This window comes from Neophocaena asiaeorientalis, unplaced genomic scaffold (genome assembly GCF_003031525.2).
Source record: "Neophocaena asiaeorientalis asiaeorientalis breed wild unplaced genomic scaffold, Neophocaena_asiaeorientalis_V1.1 scaffold437, whole genome shotgun sequence".
NCBI lineage: Eukaryota > Metazoa > Chordata > Mammalia > Artiodactyla > Phocoenidae > Neophocaena > Neophocaena asiaeorientalis.
This window is the reverse complement of record NW_020173375.1, coordinates 705,641-727,384: the sequence shown is the minus strand read 5'-3', so window position 1 is coordinate 727,384 and position 21,744 is coordinate 705,641. Positions and strand designations below refer to the sequence as shown.

Below are 21,744 nucleotides of genomic sequence, written 5' to 3'. Positions count from 1 at the left end.
TAGTTTGCAAGTACTTTCTCCCGGTCTGTATCTTGTATTTTCATCCTCTTAACAGGGTCTTTTGCAGAGCAAGATATTTTAAGTTTGATGATGCCCATTTATGTTTCCTTTTATGGATCTTGCTTTTGGTGTCAAGTCTAAGAAATCTTTGTCTAGGTCTGAAGATTTTCTATGTTTTTTCCTAAAAGTTTAGAGTTTCATATTTTGCATTAACTCTATGGTCCACTTTGAGTTATTTTTTGCATAAGGTGTGAGATTTAGGTTGAGGTTTTTTATTTGCCTGCAAATATCCAGTTGCTCTAATATTATTTGTTGAAAAGGCTATCCTTCCTTCATTGAATTGCTTTTGTACCTTTGCCAAAAGTCAGTCGAGCATATTTGTGTGGGTCTATTTCTGGGATGTCTATACAGTTTCATCAATCTATATGTCTATTTCTTTGTCAATACCACACAATCTTCATTACTGTAAGTCTTAAAATTGGACAGATTGATTTCTCTCACTTTATTCTTTTTCAGAGTTGTTTCAGTTATTCTCCTTCCTTTGCCTTTGCTTATAAATTTTAGAAAAAGCTGGTATATATCTACAAAAAACCTTGCTGGGATTTTGATAGGAATCACGTTAAACCTGTATATCAATTTGGGGAGAATTACCATTTTAACTATGTCAAATTGTTCGATTCATGAGCACAGTATGTCTCTCCATCTATTTATATTTTCTTTGAAATCTTTCACCAGCATTGTGGAGTTTTCCCCATACAAATCCTAGATGTGTTTCATTAGATTTACACCTGAGCTTTTCTTTTGGGGGAGGGAATGATTGTAAATATTTTAAATTTCTGTGTATAAGTGTTCATTGCTAGTATTTAAAAGTACAACTAATTTTTAATGTTTACCTCGTATCCTATGAACTTGCTGAACTCACTATTAGTTTTAGGAGGTTTTTTTGTAGATTCTGTGGGATTTTCTACGTAGCGTGCAAATAGGGGGAGATTAATTACTTCTTTTCCAATCTGTAATGCCTTTTACTTCCTTTGTTTGCCTTATTACAGCTGCTAGAACTTCTAGTACAATGTAGAGTAAAGCTGATGAGGGTGAGCACCCTTGCCTTGTTCTTGATTTTAGGGGGAAAGAATTCAGTCTTTCACCATTGAATAAGATGTTAACTGTAGGTTTTTTATAGATGGTCATTATCAAATTGAGATAACTCCCTAATGTTCTTGACTTGAAGAGAGGTTTTTTGTTGTTTTCTGTTTTTAAATCATGAATGGATGTTGAATTTTGTAAATGCTTTTTCGGTGTCAACTGATATGATTGTATGATTTTTCTTCTTTAGTTTGTTGATGCAGTGGATTACATTAATTGATTTTCAAATATTGAACCAGCCTTGCATACCTGGAATAAATTCCACTTGATCATGGTGCATAATCCTTTTTATACATTATTGAATTTGGATTGCTAGTATTTTGTTGAAGATTTTGGCATTTAAGTGCATAAGATATATTGATGTGTAGGCTTTTGTGTTTTTAAATACACACTACCTTTACCTGATTTTGGTATCAGGGTAATACTGGCCTCATAAATTAGTTGGAAAGTGCTTTTTCCTCTTCTATTTTTTTGAAGAGATTGTATAAAATTGGTGTTATTTTCTCTTTAACTATTTCATAGTATTCTCCAGTGTAACCATCTGGGCCAGGAGATTTCATTTTTGAGAGTTTTAGAATTATGAATTAGAGCTTTATATTTACATAGCTTTATAATCTTCGCATATCTGACTAGGGAAATGTTTTGTCTACTTTACCAGAGGAAGGATGTCAGAGAGGACCACGCTCCACCCTCCCGGGTGACCTCACTGCAGCTGGCTCTTTTCCTTTTCATCCCTTGGGTGATTACAGGTTTAAAGGTGGGGAGGGCAGGAAGCCTCCCTTGTGGGTACCCTAGGTGTTTCCTCACAGGGCAGGCCGTGGATGCTGAGAGTGAGATCAGGATGCATCACAAGGGTCCTACATTAAGGAAGAAGCAAGGGCACCAGGTGGGGTGTCCCCAGCAGCACCCATCCTCTCGTGGTTACAGCGCTGGATAACGAACAGCAGGTGCCAATCTGGAGACAGGCACACAGATGAAAAGTCCCAGGCAAGGGTCCCAGCCTCATACACACCATGCTGTTGATATTATCACTGCAACTGTAACAGCAAAGGGAGGCAGGTGTTGGGCATTAAAAGAAGAGCGTGTGAAAGTCGGAGGAGAAGACCATATCGGAAGATCCGGACTGCACCCTGGGTTACACGCAAGGATGAGCCCTGAGGCTGCAAGGTCCTTATGAGGGCAGGTTCAGCTTCACAGGCCTCTTTGATTCTGTGTGCAAACTGTAGACCCACTGTGTGCACACTCTGAGCACACAGCTGTGTGAGCAGGTGCTTGAATCCCGGCTGGCTCAGAGGGCTGCAGGCTGCCTGGGGTGGAGTCTCCGAGCTGGCTTGGTGCCTTTCTGCACTGGACTCCTTCCACGGCAGACCTGAGCCTGCACTTCTCAGATGGCAGCTGCGCCCTGTTTGGCCTTCTTGGGGACACAAACAAATTGCTTTGGTACCTGAGGATGGCAGTAGCAGGAGAAGGTGGTGATGAGAAGCTGGCAGGAGCCAGTATGGGTTTACCACGTAGGGGTGGGGGGCTCAGGTTTACGCAACTTGCTTTAGGTCACATAGTAAGTGGCAGAGTCAAGGCCTGCATCTAGATCAACGTGACATAAGGGTTGTACATAATGTGCTTCAGTTTCCTCATTTGTACAACAGAGAAACGAATGGTCCTTACCTCCCAGTATGGTCATGAGGATTAAATGAGATAATCATGTGACAACCTAGCACACGGCCTAGATAGAACATGGTAAGTGCTCAATAATATTAGCCATTATTATTATTAATATTAACATGCCATTCAATCACCAAAGGCAGAATTACAATGATGATAGCAAAAATTTAGCATGAACACAAGTATGGTGACTTTAGAGTTGTTTCTAGTTCCTAAGCATGTTTGGCTTTTCATTAGAAACTAACTTGAAGCTGTGGCATTTCCCCCGATGCCAGCCCCCTGAGCTCACCTGTCAGCCTGTCTATCTGCCTTGGTCTCAGATGGAGTGGCTGTTCTGCCTGCCCCTCAGAACCTCTCTGTACAATCAACCAACATGAAGCATGTCTTGACATGGAGCCCAGTGATTGTGCCTGAAGAAATAATACACTATTCTGTCGAGTACCAAGGGTGAGTTTTGTGTGTTTTTTTTTTTTTAGTTTTTCTCTTTTAGACATTAGTTGATTCCTCTCCAGGAATCACAACCTTCATTCCAGAGCTCAAGGAGGCTTTGTGAGCCCAGGGAGAGGTTACTTCCCATGATCTGCATCCTCTGTCTGCATGGGCACTGAGAGAGTTGAAGCAACAAGGGAAATTGTCCCATGGATTTGACAGTGAACTCCCTGGGAGCACAAACATGTATAAAGACTTTTTGGTGAAGCTTCTTTCCAACAGTGAGTCAGTTGTCTAATGCTGAAGAAAATTTTAAGAAGAAACAAGTTTGTCTCTGACTTGAGGTGGAGAAATCACTGGGGACGCAGACCCTTTGGGGGTGGGGGAGACCTCAGTTTTTCCTGACTGTGTGCTTGCCCCTAGAAGCCAAAACAAATTGTGATCCTATAGGTCAGCTGGCCCTTCTCCAGGTGTCCAGGCCCTCGGAGCTGTCAAGGAGTGACAGGGACACAGAAGATGCTCAATATATTTCATTAACAACTTATACAAACGGAACAACTACACGTGCAGACATTCTCTTAGGCTCACGGGTACAGTTGACAAAGCTTCTGGACAGAGGGAGCTTACATTTAGAGGAGACAGTAAAAAGGTAAAGAAATAAGTACACGAGGTCTGCACTGTCCAGTGTGGTAGCCACTAGACACAGACAGCTATTTAAATTTAAATTAATCAAAGTTAAATTAAATTAAATTAAAATGTCTGTTTCCCAGTCGTACGAGCCACATTTCAAGTTCTTAATAGCCACATGCGGCTAGTAGCTACCATATAGAACAACAGGGATACAGAACATTTCCACCAACACAGAAAGCTCTACCAGGCAGCATTGCTGTAGGTAAGTTCAGATAGAAATCAGCTCTAGGAGGAAGCTAAAAGGCTGATGCAACAGAGAGTTTCTTCTGTGGTAGCTTTTTATCAGATGGTCGGGGAAGGTCTGTCTGAGGATGTGCTATTTAAGCCAATATCTGAAGGACAGGAGCAGGCAGCCAATGGGAATGCAGGGGCAGAGCATTTGAGACACAGCGAACATGACAGCCTGTCGGAGGGAGGGCCAGGAGGCCTGTGTGGAGGGAGCATCACGTTTAGGGGTGTAATGAGAAGGCCAGAGAGTCTTGTAGGCCATGGGAGAGAGTTTGGATTCCATTCTAGACTCTTTGGAAGCCACTAAGGAGACAAATAAGATGCTCTGCTGAGTGATGCATGGTTTGAAGACTGGCAGGAAAGGAAGCGCGAAAATCAGTCAGGAGACACACAGCAAGGAAAGGGATGACAGTGGCTGAGACTGGGGTTGTGAGCATGCAGATGGAGAGACTGGGACACAGTGGGGTTTATGCTTGGGTCTCCCTTGTCTGGTGAGAAGGAGTAAGGAAGAAAGGGTGGTCGGTGAGGGAGGAGAGGGGAGAAACGCGTATGGAGCAAATGCTTGTTTTCCTGACCCATGAAAAGTCAGTGGATGCGACAGTTACTTGAAACCATCATTGAGCCTGGGTAGAAGGGGCTGGTGTGACGCTGTCCCCTCCTCTCTTTGGCCAGAGAGTATGAGAGCCTGTACATGAGCCACATCTGGATCCCCAGCAGCTGGTGCTCGCCCACCCAAGGGCCCGAGTGTGACATCACTGATGACATCACCGCCACTGTACCATACAGCCTCCGGGTCAGGGCCACCCTGGGTTCACTGACCTCAGCATGGAGCACCCTGAAGCACCCCTTTAATCGAAACTCAAGTAAGGCTCTTCTCTCCTCACTCCCCCGCCCCCAGCAGCCTCCCCTTCAGGAACCATGCTCACAGAGACTGTTGGGATTCTTTTCAGCATCAAATTAGTCTTGCAAAGCCACAGTACTGTGAACATCAACAGCCCTAACTGCTCCATTTTAAAAAGTCAGCTGCTTCCCACAGGCCCTCCCTCTCATTTTGAAAGAGACTTTGGAAGTCAGTCCTGTCTCTGGAAGGAAAACTGCTCTGCAAGTGGGGAGATGGGGCTAGGACGGCCTCTCCCTACCCTAGTAGTGCCTCATAAATCTTACACTGCCTCCCATCTGGGGCCTCGCTAACTCCATCTTTGTTGCTGTGTGAGCATCTTCTTCGTGCAATAGGGTCTATACATGATTAGGAACAGTCCTTTGGGAATAAGTAACTTTTCTATAGCAATAGAACCTGGAAAATAATTGAGAAAGAAGTAAGGGAAGAGGGCTTCCCTGGTGGCGCAGTGGTTGAGAGTCCGCCTGCTGATGCAGGAGATGTGGGTTCGTGCCCTGGTCCAGGAAGATCCCGCATGCCGCGGAGCGGCTGGGCCCGTGAGCCATGGCTGCTGAGCCTGCGCATCCGGAGCCTGTGCTCTGCAACAGGAGATGCGACAACAGTGACGGGCCCGTGTACCGCAAAAAAAAAGAAAAAAAAAAAAAAAAAAAAAAAAAAAAAGAAGTAAGGGAAGAATCCAGATAGGTGAACAAATACGGCAGAGTACAAATAATGGCCAGTGTGTAGAAGGGTGTGTGTGGGGAACCGCAGTAGCAGGGTCTGGATGCTGGGGGCGAGGAAGCAGCTTGTCACATGGTGAAGGGCTTTGACATAAAGCTTGATCAAGTCGGAAGAGGAGGGCCACAGAAGAAGAGAAGGTCTAGGCCAGGTCTGTCTTACAGAACAATCACTCTGGCTGTGGTGTGAAAAGTGAACTGGAGTAGGACAAGCCTTCAGGGCAGGTGAACAGTGAGGATGGGGTTGTAACACTCCAGCTGAGCCAAGGTGGGTCCTGATCCCAGAAGTGGGGAAGGGATGGGAAGAAGAGGACAAATTCTAGAGACATTGCTGAGTTAGAAAGGACAGCGCTTGGGGACCAGTTATTGGGAGACAGAGTGGGGGGAGATAATGATGGCGTCCATCTTCCAGATGGGGTTAGTGGGAGTGTCACCCAAGGAAGAGAACCCAGGAGCAGCGACTGGTCTGAGGAATAAGAGTTGCTGCTGGCTTTGGGCTCTTTGAGATTGAGATGCCTATAGGATATCATGCCACGGATGTCTGATTGGCAGTTGGAAATCAGGCCCTCGGGCTCAGACAGGTCAAGGTTAGACACACAACACAAAATTAATAGCTAGTGGCTTGAGAGCAGGTGAGATGTCCAGGGACAAGACATAAGGACAAAGAGAACCCAGGATAGGCTCCTGGGAAACCTTAGGTTTAAAAAGAGGGTAGAGGGAAAGGCACTAGTAGGTGCTGGGCGGGGAGAGGGTCATGGAGGGGAGAGCAGATGAGCTGCTGCTGGGCCTGAAGGAGGCCCCTAAATGGGTCCTTGAGAAACTGGCTTCATGGAGCCGTGGTGATGGTGGACAGGCTGCCAGCTGGAGGGTTGAATGGAGGCAGAAGGGGCAGGGCAGGTGTGGATGATAACATGACCAGTTGGGACATGCAGGAAAGGCAAGGGAAAGGCCTGCGGTGACCTGTTTTCTTGGTGTGGCAGGTGACCCTCTGCTGGGAGTGAGGACAAAGGAAGGTTTGGGGCAGTAATGGAATGAATCAAAGGTTACTGAGGACTATATGAGATTGGGTAGAAATTAGGACGGTTAGAAGGTGAGGGAGTCCACGCTAGAAGGGGCTGAGGAAGGTGAATTTGAAGGGGAAGTTGGCCCTCTAGAGTCAGGCAGGTGGGGTTGAAATCCCAGCTCAGCCCCTTGAGTCCTCATCTGTAAGAAGGGCAACAGTTTGCCTCACTGGGTAGTTGTGGACAAGATGAAAAGTGCAAAGGCTCATGGTGGTGCTGTCTAATCATAGCACTCAGCTATTAGTAAATATTAATATTAATTACCCAAGGGATGCCCAGAGTTGAGAGCCAGAGAGCAGAGGAAGGAGGGAAGAGCTGGGGGCAGCAGTGGGGCAATTGGAATGGATACCAATAGAAATTTTGGTGCCGAATGTGGGCTCCTCTTCCCAGTCTCTTTCTCTAGGCACTGGGAGGATATGGTGGAGGCAGTGGGATCCCATTGCAGGCCCTGGGGAAGCCTGAGAGGCGCTGGAGGGTAGTGCAGCTTTGCCTCTTCCTGCCGTGCCTGGGCAGCACCCGGCACCACCTCCCTTTGGCTCCTAGAAGCACGGGCTCCAGCCAAGGTCATTGCTGGGGGCTGGCAGCTGTTGGAAAGGAAGGCACGGGGCATTTGGAGATTGAGGGAGTGCCTACAAAGCTATGGGGGCGGGTGTGTGCAGTAGCAGCTCGTGCTTGAGAAGGCCAATATAAACAGGAAAAGGGCCACTGCAGGAGGAGCTGGGGAAGGGAGTCTCTGTACCTGCCCCAGAAGCTGCTCCTGTATGGTCCCTGTGCAGGTGAAGTTAGCTGCAGAGTTGGGATGGAATCGAGACTCTCAAGGGCATTACGTCTGTTCTTTGGCCTTTGAAAAAGGCCACGCTGACTTCTCCCAAGACATATGAAAAATCTTATTTTAAGGCTCTCTTGAAAAGGATCTCCTACTCTTAAAGGGAAGCCTGTTGAGAGCAGAGGTTCTTAACCTCAATTATATGAATTCACGTCACAGGGGAGCTTTAGAACCACTTGTCTCCAGGGCCCAAGCTTAGAGTCTGATTTAAGCGATCTATGTGCATCCTGTTCATCAGGAGTTCAAAAACACCCCACAGCAGAGTCTAGAAACGTGGAAAGACATGGACTCAAATTCTGGCCATTAACTGTGTGATTCTGGGAAAGTCACTCAACCTCTCTGAGGCTGTTACATTATCTGTACGATAAGAACAGTATTTACCTTCTTAAGCTTGCTGGATGGATTAAATGAGATAAGTTTGTACAGTACACAGGACAGAAGTTCTTGTCCCAACTTTGTCAAAAAATTCTCTGAACTGAAATGACAGGTCATTTTGTCTAATTCTAATCTCAACATAGATGGAGACCAGGGAATCCAATTCTAATCATGTTTGACTTAAAACTGGAGGAGTCAAAACATCTCTCTCCCTACTGGAGGTGTTTCAGACACAGTTCTTGTGGTGCTGTAGGCTCATATGAAGCCTCTGGACTGGGTCTGTTTTGTACAGTTGGTCCCTGACTTTCCAAGTCCTCATGTTCCTTTTCCAGGCAGCTCTTCAAATGCCAGGAAATACTTTGTTCTCTGAAAACTCCCTGCAGGAACTGCCTTTCTTTTGAGTGTCCACTGACCCCAGTGCAGGAGGATGTAGCCCAGAACACACTCTGCTAAACTTGCCAAGCCAAGGCCAGCAATTGCGGTGGCCCCTCTGGTCCTGCAGCATCTGGATCTGAGAGGCAAGTCTGGATCCATCATCAGTAACCAGGGACTAAAGACTGTCTGTGTGGGCCCTTCTGTTCTTGGTCTCCTGATAGGAAAGTATCCATGGGGGCTGCTGGCCTCTCTGTTTGGGATCCAGTAATATGAAGGATGGTGCTTGTGCTTATGCTGTAAATTTCTAGAGCTGATTATTGGAATTTGTAAAACCCTCTGATTTTCCAACATCTTCCATTAAGGATATGAGATTGAAGAATCCTTGGACTGAGAATAGAGAGGCCAACCCATCCACAGGCTGCTGATTTGCTGATGTTTGAGAGTTAGCAGCAGCCAGTATATATAACTGATCTATGCGAATTGTAGTAAGTTGTTGTCATTTGTTTTTTTCATTTGCTCATCATTCAAAAAGTGTCTACTGAGCACCTGCTGAGTACAGGAGAGGATCAGTGTACACGCCTCTGCACACCGTGAAGCCATATCCAAACCCCTCCCCTCCCATGAGTCTGACATGTTTCTACTGATGGCTTGGTCATGGTCTCCCTGGACAAAACTCAGTCTTGTCTGGGGCTGGCTTTGATTCTCTCCTTGTCTTGCCAACAGCCATCCTCACTCCACCTGGGATGGAGATCACCAAGGATGGCTTCCACCTGGTTATTAAACTGGAAGACCTGGGGCCACAGTTTGAGTTCTTCGTGGCCTACTGGAAGAGAGAGCCTGGTGCCAAGGTGAGACTTCCACCCTTGGCCTTTGAGTTAGACTTTGGAGAAGCAGTCACAGACCTCCGAGAGCTGGATGAGGAAAGCCAGCCCCTGCAGTGCTTGCTGTCTGGGGTGGCCTGAGGATGAGCGGGCCTGGGTGAAGTGTGGGAAAGGAGAGATGGGCGTAGGTTGACAATCCCGGCAGCCTCTTCCTCAGAGGACTGCCTTGGTCCAACCCAGACTGTGGCTGGGAGCTGTCTCAGGCCACGTTTGCTAAAGTATGAGGGCTGCCTCCTTGCCCTAACCTCTGCCATAGTTGGATCCATGATACCTTTTCAATGCATTTCTTCTCCCTCATCAGCATGTCTTCTCAGCCATTCTCCCTGCTGTTTACAGGCGGCAGACCAGGGTGTTCCAGATCAACTGGATGATTTCAAAAGCATATGAGGCTGGCACAAGGCTCTCGAGGGTGTGTATCTGGGCAGGGTGCAGAAGTCGGGGCAGAGAGTCAGGAGCTGGCTGATAAACAGCACTAATTCTGAGCCAATGGGCCACCCGGAATGCCTAGATGGGGCGCTGCCCTACCCTGTGGGATGGATGCTGCGGGCTAGGCTGGGTGGGAGGTCAGCTCTCCCAGAGGGCGTGGCCAAGCATCCTGCAGCCACAGCAGCAGAAAGGATGGAGCTTGGGCAGACCTGTGGAGGCCCTGTCCAAGCTGAAATGGTGACAAGGCCCACTCGAGTCAGCACAAGGAAAAATAGGCTCTGTCACAGAGATTAATATGGTGCTATAAGGGGCTCTCACAGACTCCATGATCAGAGCAGGCCCAGAGCCAGGCTGCAGCACAGCCTCACTTGCCCAGGGGCCCCCGTCTGTGGAGTCTCTGATTCCCTCCAGCGGGTCCTCTCTGTTGCACTCTTTCCGTGGCCCTCTCCCCAGCTTGCTCGCAGGCCCTGATCCCTCACCACTCCTTCCTGCACATGCCTATGGCTGTGCCTTACCAGGCCTGACTCCTCCTCGCCATGTCCTCTCCCCTTGGTCCCTGCTTCTAGCTGCAGGTATCAGTTCCCCAAGATCAGTTCCTAGCAGAGGAAATCTGACTGGTACTGCTTGTCTTATCAGGCCAAGCTTAGGGGTCGCCGGTTGCTCGCTGGCCTCTGATAGACCATTTCCAGGCCAAGGGTACCCCTGACCTAATGCCAGTGTCTGAGGGACAGGTCATGTCCCCTACCACCCACTCAATGGGGACCGTGGGCTGGGTAGCTTCCCCTGGAAGGTGGTGTGTGTAGGTGGAACAGGCAACAGCCATGGTTTCCAGCATTTATTCCTGCTGGGTCAGGGCCCAGTGGTAGGAGGTGGCATTGCCAGGCGGAGGGAGTCGAGTGCGGGACTGATCAGGGCCTGGGCTGGCTGGGAGCATGCAGATCCCTAGGATTCTTCGGGAGGTGCAGAGCCGGTGCTGGGAGAGGAGCCCGTGTCCTGAGCCACCTGGGCCTGGCCCAGACGAGTCTCCACAGGTTCAGACGCAGAGCACAGCCCTCAGGGGGTGAGTGGGGGTGGAGGGGCGTGCAGATGGATGGACAGACAGTGAATGGATGCAAGTGTGAGGAGGCACTGCCCACAGGCTCCAGTGTTCCTGTGCACTGATCCCCCTGGCAGCAGTGGCCCGGCCAAGCCCCCAGTCAGATTTCTGACCTTCAGGTCTCTGTCCAAATATTACCCTATCAGAGAGGTCTTCCCTAATCCCTATTCTGGTGCCTCCTCATCACTCTCTACCTTTTTGCCCTACTTCATTTTTCTTCATAACCCTCATCACCACCTGATGTGTGTTATATATGGTCTGTCTTACCCCACATAAGCTCCACGAGAGCAGGAACTTTGTTTTGCTCAATGCTGTGTCCCTGTTTTGTTCAGTGCTTACACCAGTGCCTGGCACACCGTAGGTGCTAAATAAATAAATAAATATTTAAGAATGAATGAATGAATAAATGAATGAATGAGAGGAACATTCTGTATGCATCTTGGAAAGGAAATATTTACAGCTTCCCTTCCCTCCTTCTCCCGCTTTTGTGTCCTGCTTCCCCCAGAGTGTAACTGTTTTCTGTTTTCTTAAAGGAACACGTCAAGATGGTGAGGCGCGGGGGCATTCCGGTGCACCTGGAAACCATGGAGCCAGGGGCTGCACACTGCGTGAAGGTCCGGACGTTCGTGAAGGCCATTGGGAGGCACAGTGCCTTCAGCCAGACAGAATGTGTCAAGGTGCAAGGTAAGACCGCCTGTCTGCCCCTCCTGGGCGATGCTCGTTGCTTGCTGCTTCCGAGTATCCCCTCGGTTTCCCTGACCTGTTCCCCCAGGCTGGGTAGATCCTGTGGTGAAATTTTTCTGCGTTCCAATCCCCCCCGAAGAGAGTCCACTCTGGGGCTGGGCAGGGGTCACTTGGCAGCTGTCTAGAACACTTTTCCCTGAAAGCTCCCGAGGCCTGAGGCCAGATGTTGCAAGGCTGGTTGACCCGGTGGCAGCTGCCTGGGTATCAGAGGGGGGTGCTAGTGAGGCAGCGGGGCCTGAGCGTCGCACCTCGTGTGGACGTAGCCCACTGTGTAGCACGGCTGCGCTCAGCTGGGAGGGGCCTTATAGAAAGTTTGTAGAATCCTCTTGTTTGACTTAATTTTTTCCCTTGAATTTTTTATGGTTTAAAAGCCTGCAGTGAAAAGAAATAAAACAAAACCCCATATCCCATGATTTTGCCACACAAACACCATGAGTGACATTTGTGTATAACTTTTTAGTTTTTAAAAATTATCATTTTTGAGGGCTTCCTTGGTGGCACAGTGGCTGAGAGTCTGCCTGCCGATGCAGGGGACACGGGTTCGTGCCCCGGTCCGGGAAGATCCCACATGCCACGGAGAGGCTGTGCTCGCGAGCCATGGCCGCTGAGCCTGCGCGTCCAGAGCCTGTGCTCCGCAACGGGAGAGGCCACAACAGTGAGAGGCCTGCGTACCACAAAAAAAAAAAAAAAAAAAAAAGATAAGGTACGTGTGGAACCGCCTTCCTCATCCATGTAATTCCCACCCCTCCCCCAGAGGTATTAGCTTTTTGTATATCCTTCTAAAGACTTCTCAATACATTTACAAGTAAATGGGAATATATTTTTATATATTTCCCCTCCTTTTAGCACAAATGTTAGCACACTCCATGCACTGTTCTGGATCTTGTCTTTATCACTTTACATATCTTGTAGATTTTTCCATATCTGAAAAGAACTTTTTCATCCTTCTTTGTAGCTACATAGTATTCCACTGTATGTATATATAACTAATTCAACTAGCTCCCTATTGATGGGTATTTAGTTTTTTTCTCCCAATATTTTGCTATTACAGCCAATGCTTTCATTAATTACCTTGGGCATAGATCATTTGCTGGTATACTTGAAGGATAAATCCCTGGAAGTAGAGTTGCTGGGTCAAAGGGCTGTTAGCCTTTGTGTAGACACATGTTGTTGTTGAATTATACATACACTTTGAGTCTGCTTTTTCACAAATATCACATCCATAACATTTTCCGTGTAGATTTTCTGATTACCATTTTATACTACTTTTTTTGGGTCTTTATTTATCTTTTAATTGAAGTATAGTTGCTTTTCACAACTATAGTTCTGTTAGTTTCAGGTGTTCAACAAAGTGATTCAGTTATATGTATATATATATGTATATAAATCTATTCTTTTTCAGATTCTTTTCCATTATAGGTTATTACAAGATACTGAATATAGTTCCCTGTGCTATACAGTAGGTCCTTGTTGGTTATCTGTTTTCTTTTTTTTGCGGTACGCGGGCCTCTCACTGCTGTGGCCTCTCCTGTTGCGGAGCACAGGCTCCGGACACGCAGGCTCAGCGGCCATGGCTTACTGGCCCAGCCGCTCCGCAGCATGTGGGATCTTCCCGGACTGGGGCACGAACCCGTGTCCCTTGCATCGGCAGGTGGACTCTCAACCTCTGCGCCACCAGGGAAGCTCTCTGTTTTATATATAGTTGTGTGTATATGTTAATCCCAAACTCCTAATTTATCCCTCCCCCAGACCCTCATTTTATACTACTTTTTAAAACCATGTAAGTCAAGCTTGTTAAAAAAAATTCGAACAACACAGAAGTATATAAAGTAAGAGGTACACGTTCTCCATTCTCCCCACACCACTCAGGAGGTTTCCTTTGGCAAGTCTGGCATTTAATCCTCCAGTCATCATGTGATACCAGTACTCAGAGGCACAACTGGGACTGGACTGTGCTTACTGCTTTGTACCTCGCTCACCTTCACTGGGCATTGCTATTGTGAGCACCTGTTAATGTCAGTACATATAGATCTACCTCACTGTTTAAGAACATGCATAACAAGCCAGTATATGGGTGTGCCAATGTATATGTAACCATCCCCCATAAACAGGTATGTTCTGTGCTTTCCAGTCTTTTGCCACTACAACCCGTGATGCAGCGAACAAGTCTGTATATATCCTAATTCTCATTTTAATAGCTGAACTCCTGACCTGCCGTGATGATATCCCATGATGTATTAAATCATCCTCCATGGGGGGTATTTAGATCATTGCCATCTGCTTTTGAAGATGATGTTCATTCACTGATTCATTCATTCATTCAGTGAATAATTATTGAGCACTGACTATGTGCCACCTGCTGGCCCCGTCACTGGGATACAGCAGGGAAGTCCCTGCCCTCACCGAGCTTACCTTCTAGTTGGGGAGACAGGCTACAAGGCAGTAAACAAATGAGATGGTGTCCCTTGGTGGTACGTGCTATGAGAAAGCACACCAGAGCGTGCTGGGATGGTGGAAGGTGCAGGGGTGCTGCTTTGGGCAGAAAGTGGGGCTGGTTATGCGAGGCTGTTGCTCTAATAAAGATGTTGCTGTGAACTGCTTTCTGCATACGTTTCCTTCCTTGGAATTATTCTTTGGAATCCACTCACAGGAGTGGATGAAAGAGTATGAACATCTGTGCATCTCTTGATGTGTACTGCCAACATATTTTCCAAAATCATTGATACAAACTCTGGGGACCCCAGCCATCTGGAAGAGCCCACCAGCTTCTCTGCAGCTGCATTGGCTGTGGCACCCTTCACATCCTGGGTGAGCAGTCCAGCCCAGAGGGGCTAAATGAATAGGACAGAGAGATGGGAAAGTAACCTGTCCCCCCCTTCCGCATCTCCAGACGTTCAGACTTGGCACTTTCTGATACATCACTTAGTAGAATTTGGAGCCAGCCCTACCTGTGTGACCTGGGGTAAGTCACTTAACCCTCGCAGGGGCTTGATATATGAGTTATTATGTGACTGTGCTCTGAATTCAGCATTTTCCTCCATCACACGAATCAATGCCAAGAGTAAATTGTGAAATACACTTTGTTTTCAGTTACTGCCCAGCTCCCTTCTGGGCTGTTCTCTTTTGGTGCTTCCCCCTCATCCTGCCCGGGGCCTGGCCCTCTGCCTTCTTCCTGGCAGTGGCTCAGAGGTACGTGCAAATACAGCTAGGAGATGATGCTCCTCCCTTTCCCTTCCCAAGAAAAAGATCGTAATCTTCCTTGGCTTTCTGGAAACCAATCTGGATTCTAGAAAAATGGCTTTAATGGTGGTCATTTCGGTCACTAGGGCACACATCAGATGTCAGGGTGTTGGCATCTGCTTTCTTGGCCCGTGTGCAGAGCCAGATCCAGGAAAGTGAGGGAGGCCCAGGATTGTCTCCTAAGCCGGTTCCTGTCTTTCCGTTTCCAGGAGAGACCCTGCCGCTGGCACTGGCTCTGCTCTCGTTTGTGGGCTTCATGCTGATCCTCGTGGTTGTGCTGCTCTCCATCTGGAAAATGGGCCGGCTGCTCCAGCACTCCTGTTGCCCTGTGGTGATGCTCCCCGACACCTTGGTAACTGTTCTTTTTCCTTTCAGCATGATGCTGACCCGATGTAGTCTGGGCCTTAGTGGGGCAGGGACACACATATCGTGGGTTTACAAGCATTTGCACAAAGCGGGGAGAAGAGTACTTATAGGAATTCCCTCCAAGTCAGAGGGGCTGGGAGACGTCCCATCACCAGGGGGTGGTGGCCTTCCCCAGGCTCCCATCAGGCCTCTGCTCCTTGCCCCCAGGTCCTGGCACGGCCAAGGCAGCAGGTGTGTAGCCCAGCCCAGGAGGCTCTGCATTCCAGACGTCATGCATAGTCTTACCCTGAGGACCGGCCTACCGAGCCTTCTTACCTCCCTCCCATCATTGTAACAGCAGCTGCATCCAGAAATATGTTCCAACACAACATAGTCAGTTCATACGCCAAGAGCCTCATGGGTCCTCAGGGTGAAGTGCACGTGTGTGAAATTAGGGCGCGTGGAGCCTGCTTTGCCTTTGGCTGGGGGCAGGGGGACTAGCTGGACCTGTGACTACCGAAGGTGAGGGATCCCAACTCCTCACAAGCCAGGGTTCTTATCTTACTCCTGAGGTCACTGGGCCATAGATCTGAGTGTCTCCAGTGGGGACAGGCCCTGTGTGCTGTGCCAGGGTCGGGGAAAAGCAAAAGCAGGTCTCCAGAGATCCCCACACGTTGCATCTGTCTGCTTCCTGTGCACCCTAGCCCCCCACCTCTGCCCCAGACCTCAACCCACCGAGCAGTGCAACAGAACACAACAACATAATAACAAACAAAAGCAAACCCATCCCTGTCCCCTCAGGGATATCTCACCCTTCTGTCCTGGGAGGATGGGGTTAGGGGTCAGCTTCTCAGAAGCAGCTAGAGCCAGAACTGCCTGCAAGCTATACATTCCTGTAGTTCCTTGTCAGCCAGGAGTTACCCTGGAAGGGTCCCTCTTGTGACATCACAGGACCCTGAGAGCACAGGCCATGCTCCCCCTTCACAGGAGGACTAACCCTCCCTGCAGCCCAGTCCTCAGGACACCCTGCACGCCCCACCATATGATCCTAGTGTCAGCTCTCTTTCTTTCCAGGAGTTTAGGGAGTCATGACTCCAGGGGACACTGGTCCAGAATTAAGCACCAGGCACCGTTCTAAGGCTTTATGGATATTTGCTCATTTCATTTGCCCTTTTTCATAATGTTTACCAACCAGTGTTCTTTACATCGGTTCCCCCTCCAGCCCCTCTGGATGACTAAAGGGTTTACTGCTAAACATAAAGGCAGTGGGATGTATCAAACATAGGGGACAGGGCTGGCCTGCATCCCCTTCAGCAAGAACTTGAGGGGCTCAGAGTTCCCTGAAGCACAAAAGGATGTGTATTCTGCTGTTGTTGGGTGGTGTTTTATAAATATCAATTGGACCAAAATGTTTAATACTCTTCAGATCATCTTTGTCCTCACTGATTTTGTTGGAATAGTTCTATTAGTTATTGAGAGAGAGACAACAAAATCTCTAACTATGAGTGTAGATGTGTCTGTTTCTCCTTTCATGTCAATTTTTCCTTCATGTGTTTTGAACCTGTTTTAGGTGCATACATATTTATGATTGATAGGTCTTCCTGAATAATTGAGTCTTTTATCATCATGAAATGTCCCTCTTTATCTCTGGCAGTATTCTTATCCTGATATCAATATAACCCTTTTTTGTCTACTGTTTGTAGGGTGTATCTTCTTCCATATTTTTATCTTAAACTTATGCGTGTTCTCAAATTTAAATGGTGTCTCTTGAAGCAGCACAGAGGTTTTTTGCTTTGTTTTGTTTTGTTTTTTAAGTGAATCTGTTCCAACAATTTCTGCCATTTAATTGCAATGTTTAATCCATTAACACTTAATTCTAGTCCTCTCACTTCCTAACTTTTCTGTTTGCACCCATATCTGTTTTCTGGTTCTTCTGTTCATGGCACCAAGAGAGACCTGCCCTCAGCTCCTCAGGGAACTGTAAAAAATGGGAAACTCACCCAGAGACATTCCCTTCCTCCAAGTGTCAACTTTTGGTTGCTCTCCTGTGACTTAAGGAAGTTGGTTTCATATTTTGATCCGTTTTTGAAGTTGCTCTCTGCAGGAAGATCGGTCTGATTGGTGCTCCTCTGCCGTTAGTAAAAGCGGAGCCCTGCAGTAAAGGAAGAACCCCTGAATGAACCCAAAACGATGATGATGGGAGGGGAGCATTCCTGGCTCAGCAGGTCACTAGCTCTTCTTTTGCACACACATAAAAAGCTCAGCCTCCTCGGCTGGACTCCACTGAGTAGTTACCCTTTACGGCTTCCTTCTCAACTGTGTTTCCATGCTTACCCTCTACTCACGAGCTCTTGCATTCCTAATACCCTCCTTCAATTTCCCTCTTCTGGTCCTACATTCAATGACCTAGCAGAGTTCCCTCCAAGGACCCAGTGTATTGTTAGGGAGCCACGGAGTAAAGGGCCAGGGAAAGAACAATGTAAAGGGTCCATTCCCTGTAGAATTTCAGGTGCGCAAGGAAAGCCCTCCAATGGCAAGAGCTCCTAGGAATCCTAATGCATTATGAGCCATACCCTAAAAATAGCTTTTGGAGAAAACCACGCAACTGAGATGAGACCAGAGACAAGGACATGTGAAATGTAGATAAAACTGTGAATCAACCCACCTCGTTGCCTGTAGCCCTGCACATCTAGGGGGTGAATAAGTTTACAGAATCTCCCCCCAAAAGTGGTGACGCTGCATGATGGGTAAGGAAGAAGGAGAGAAATCTAAGCAGAGGTCTGGAAGAACCAAAAGGTAAATATGAGTGACTTCACACATTTAGCTGGGTTTGGCCTTGAATCCATTCTTTTTCTTTCTTTTTTTTGAATATTTGTATATTTATTTATGTATTTTGGCTGCGCTGGGTCCTAGCTGCAGCACGCAGGATCTTTGTTGCAGCATGTGGGCTTCTTAGTTGCGGCATGGGACTCTTAGCTGCGGCATGCATGCAGGATCTAGTTCCCTGATCAGGGATCAAACCTGGGCCCCCTGCATTGGGAGTACAGAGTCTTACCCACTGGACCACCAGGGAAGTCCCGAGATAAGGAGATTCTATGAGAGAATGACCACTTTTGTCTGTGGAAGGTAAATGCCATGACCCTTGACCACCTTTTGCTTCTCTGTTCCCCTTACCATCCTTCCTACTTTGTTCTAGTGTCTGTTCCTACATGCATTCTTTTCCATAAGGCTTTTAATTTGTATTCTGTTTCTCTCCAGATTTTAACATGGACAGTTTCTCTGAGTGTATGCATTTCCCACAGTGTTTTGTGAGAAATAGATAGCTAGTGTCCATCAAATCCCAAATAAGTTCTGGAGCTGCACATCACCACCACCATCTCCCCCCTCTCAGCCTTTACTTTAGCACAGCCTAGCTGCACTTCAACATTTGCACTGGTCATAGATAATCCTCCAAACTATTAAAAAGCAACTTCCAGCCAACCTTGCAAAGACCATGCATCTTTCCAATTAAACCATGGAAAATTACCAAGTGGAAATCCTCAACAAGTCTTCAAAAAGTCCTATTGTGTTTGTAAATGTTTAATTTGTCTGTTTGGATTAAACATTTCATGTCTTCATCTATAATTTTACAGTTGGTGATGGTTGCACTCTGAAATGTACCATTAAGAATGTCTTTCCATTCAAGTTTTTATCACCGAGTAACAGTCTATGGCAAAAATATATATGCAAGGAAAATTATACTAAGACTGCTTGGTGTGTGTTCCCTATTTTAAAATATAATGTATTTTCCTTGTCCTTTATCCATAATTGCTTCATGGGGATGGAGGCTTTGGTGCTAAAGGTTCTTTGTTTCCTTTCTGTGACTCACTTTATTCTTTCTCTTCTTGCTGTCACATTCCACTGTAATGTGGGTAGCAAACATCAAGATGGCCTCAAGTTAGTCGTCTCTAAATTGAGATGTGCTCCAATGGGCCATCCCAAGTCTGACTTTGTGTGCTTCATAGAAAGTGGAGTTTGTTTAAAAAAAAAAAAAAAAAAAAAAAAAGAGTGTACAGTGCAATAAATGTGATTTAATAGGGAGAGATAGATAGGAGGACCATGGCAAACATGGCCCAGCTAAAGAAACCAGCTTCTTCTCAGTTCATGCAGTTTGCTGCCAAGAGGGGATGTGAGCCAGTGCTTCCTAAATTTGAAATGAGAATCCAGCAATCCAGACTTTATAATAAATCTCCTGATTTTCAAATGTTAAGAACAAATTCAAATTTAAAAAAAGTATATCAGCTGAACCTTGCTTGGAAGTTTGTTCTAAACTATGGGACAACAGTTTTGTACCTTCTGAAATTCTGAAATTACGCTGTTTCACTTTAATGTTCTAGAACGACGCCATCCAGTATGGTAGCTGCAGCCATATGTGATGATTAAGCACTTGAAATGTGACTAGTCCAAACTGAGATGTGCTGTAACTATGAAATACATGACAGATTTTGAAGACGGTACAAGAAGAGTATAAAATAGTTTATTAATATTTTTATGCAGATTAGATGTTGAAATAATATTTATTTTTAAAATAAAATATATTTTTAAAATTAACTTTACCTATTTCTCTCTTTATAAAATGTGCTACTGGAGAATTTTTAATGGCTTATGTAGCTCACATTACATTTCCATTGCAAGGCACTCCTCTAGAGTTTAAAAAGCAATCAGGTATAAGCACCGCAGATGTAGGTAGCCAGTGTCCTGGGAATCTGACCAGACCAGCATCAGGGAATTGGTGGTGGGCTCCACACTGACATCCCATTCAGTGAGCCTTGCTTTCGCATTATTTGCCTGTGGACACCAGGAGTGAGCCCTGTAGCCACCTCTTTACAAACAAGATCAAGGGCAACCGACTAGATGAAGCTAATGTCTCTGGGGATGGGGGTGGAGGAAACCATTGTGCCCACCTGTCTGTGCCCACATGCCACTCTTTAAAGTGATGACAGGGAGGGACTTCCCTGGTGGTCCAGTGGTTAAGGCTCTGCGCTTCCACTGCAGAGGATACGGGTTTGATCCCTGGTCGGGGAACTAAGATACCATATGCCCTATGGTGTAGCCAAAAAAAAAGAAAAAAGAAAAGTGATGATGGGAAGGGCTGTGGGAGAAGCTGTGCAAGACCCAAGTGAGTTTGTTGGAGGCGAGTGGTCTAGGGGTGACACTGGGGAAAGTCACCCTGAAAGGTTGATACCTGCATTTTTACAACCAGTTATGATGATGTATTGGGGTTGCTGGGAGAAGATAGCAGGAATGTGAAGTATGAGTAGGAAGGGACTCCTGTTTATGGAGCACCATCCCTGGACCAGACACCCTGCTAGTGCTGTACGTGGAGCACCTCAGACCAGGTCACTCTTTTCAGAGCTCTCTGGCGGAAGAAGGTTAGATTTTTTGGACCAGAACTACATTCTGGGCTTCTGTGGGGCAGGGTCCCCTAGGGAGGAGTGCCGAGGAGGCAGGACCCCAAGACATCTGCTGGTTGGTGACCTGGTAGACGATCTCAGTGAAGGTGGGAAGCCCTTGTTCTAGGGGTTAGAATTGTCTTTGGGCTTTTCTGCTGCTGGAAAGTTAATGAATCAGATAGTTGAGCTTTTTGGTGATATTCTCCACGATTACTATTACTATGACTTTTCACCTAATGAATATGAATGAAAATTGTTTTTCAGAAAATAACCAGTTCACCCCAGAAGCTAATCAGCTGCAGAAGGGAAGAGGTAGAAGCCTGTGTGGCGGCCGGGCTGTCTTCTGAGGAGCTCCTCAGGGCCTGGATCTAGCAGATGAAGTCTAGAAACCTGGTCTGCAGGACACGGGACGGTGAGGGGAAGGGCCGTGCTTCGGCTTTCCTCCAAGGACAAAGGACAAGAGAAGAAGAGCCTGCTGTGTCTGTGTTAGAAGCAACTGTCAGAGGTAGAGTGGTGTGGCCGACGGAGCACTGAGAGGGGGTCAGGGGATGCGACCTCCAGCACTGGATCTCTCTGCTGTCCTCTAGGGGGATGACCCTGTGGAAGGTGCTGTGTCTCTCAGTTTTCTCAACTATACAATGAGGGGATTAAGTACCCAACCATTAAACCATATGTATATATATCCATATCATCTCTCCACAACTTGCAGAGCTGTAGGGAAATTGGCAACACTGTGCATTGGGATTGGTTCTGCTTTTCTGAAGAGCAGTAGATACACGTGTAACAGGAATAATCCCAGGCTCTATACACCTGCTGGCTTGGAGATCCTGCTTTGCTAGAGGAACCTTGAAGGGGAAAGGAAGGGTGGGTGCAATGGGGTTGATTTCACTTCAAGCCAAATGCCTGCTCAGAGGTGACTGAATGGCTCAGCCAGCTCTCCAAACCATGACCCGGAGGGAGGCCACAGCCCCCTGAAAATGGGCCGTGCGCAGATGCCGCAGACACGTGAAATGCTGTACAGGGTAGATAGTGTGTGCACACTGAGGACAGCAGCTAAAATGCATGTGCATGATGAGATGAGACCGCAGAAGGATGTTGATCATAAGTGCGATGTTTGCTGTGTTCCTTTTTCCTGCACTGCTGTTATAGCACTGAATGAAAAATAAAAAGGTGTCAC

At 47.0% G+C, this 21,744-nt stretch overlaps 1 protein-coding gene across 3 annotated transcripts in view; it reads left to right on the top strand.

Annotated features, from left to right (window-relative positions):
- IL20RB (interleukin 20 receptor subunit beta) overlaps positions 1-21,744 on the top strand; it is a 30,942-nt gene extending 9,198 nt beyond the window's left edge. For 2 of the 3 annotated variants that reach the window (XM_024746264.1, XM_024746262.1), the window contains 6 exons: positions 3,126-3,252; positions 4,825-5,015; positions 9,127-9,251; positions 11,340-11,490; positions 15,000-15,142; positions 20,832-21,744. In XM_024746264.1, the coding sequence (XP_024602032.1) occupies positions 3,126-3,252; positions 4,825-5,015; positions 9,127-9,251; positions 11,340-11,490; positions 15,000-15,142; positions 20,832-20,939 (845 nt within the window). In that variant the 3' untranslated portion in view covers positions 20,940-21,744. Of the gene's footprint in view, positions 1-1,713; positions 2,881-3,125; positions 3,253-4,824; positions 5,016-9,126; positions 9,252-11,339; positions 11,491-14,999; positions 15,143-20,831 lie in introns of those variants that run through there. The other variant, XM_024746265.1, reaches the window with a different exon arrangement.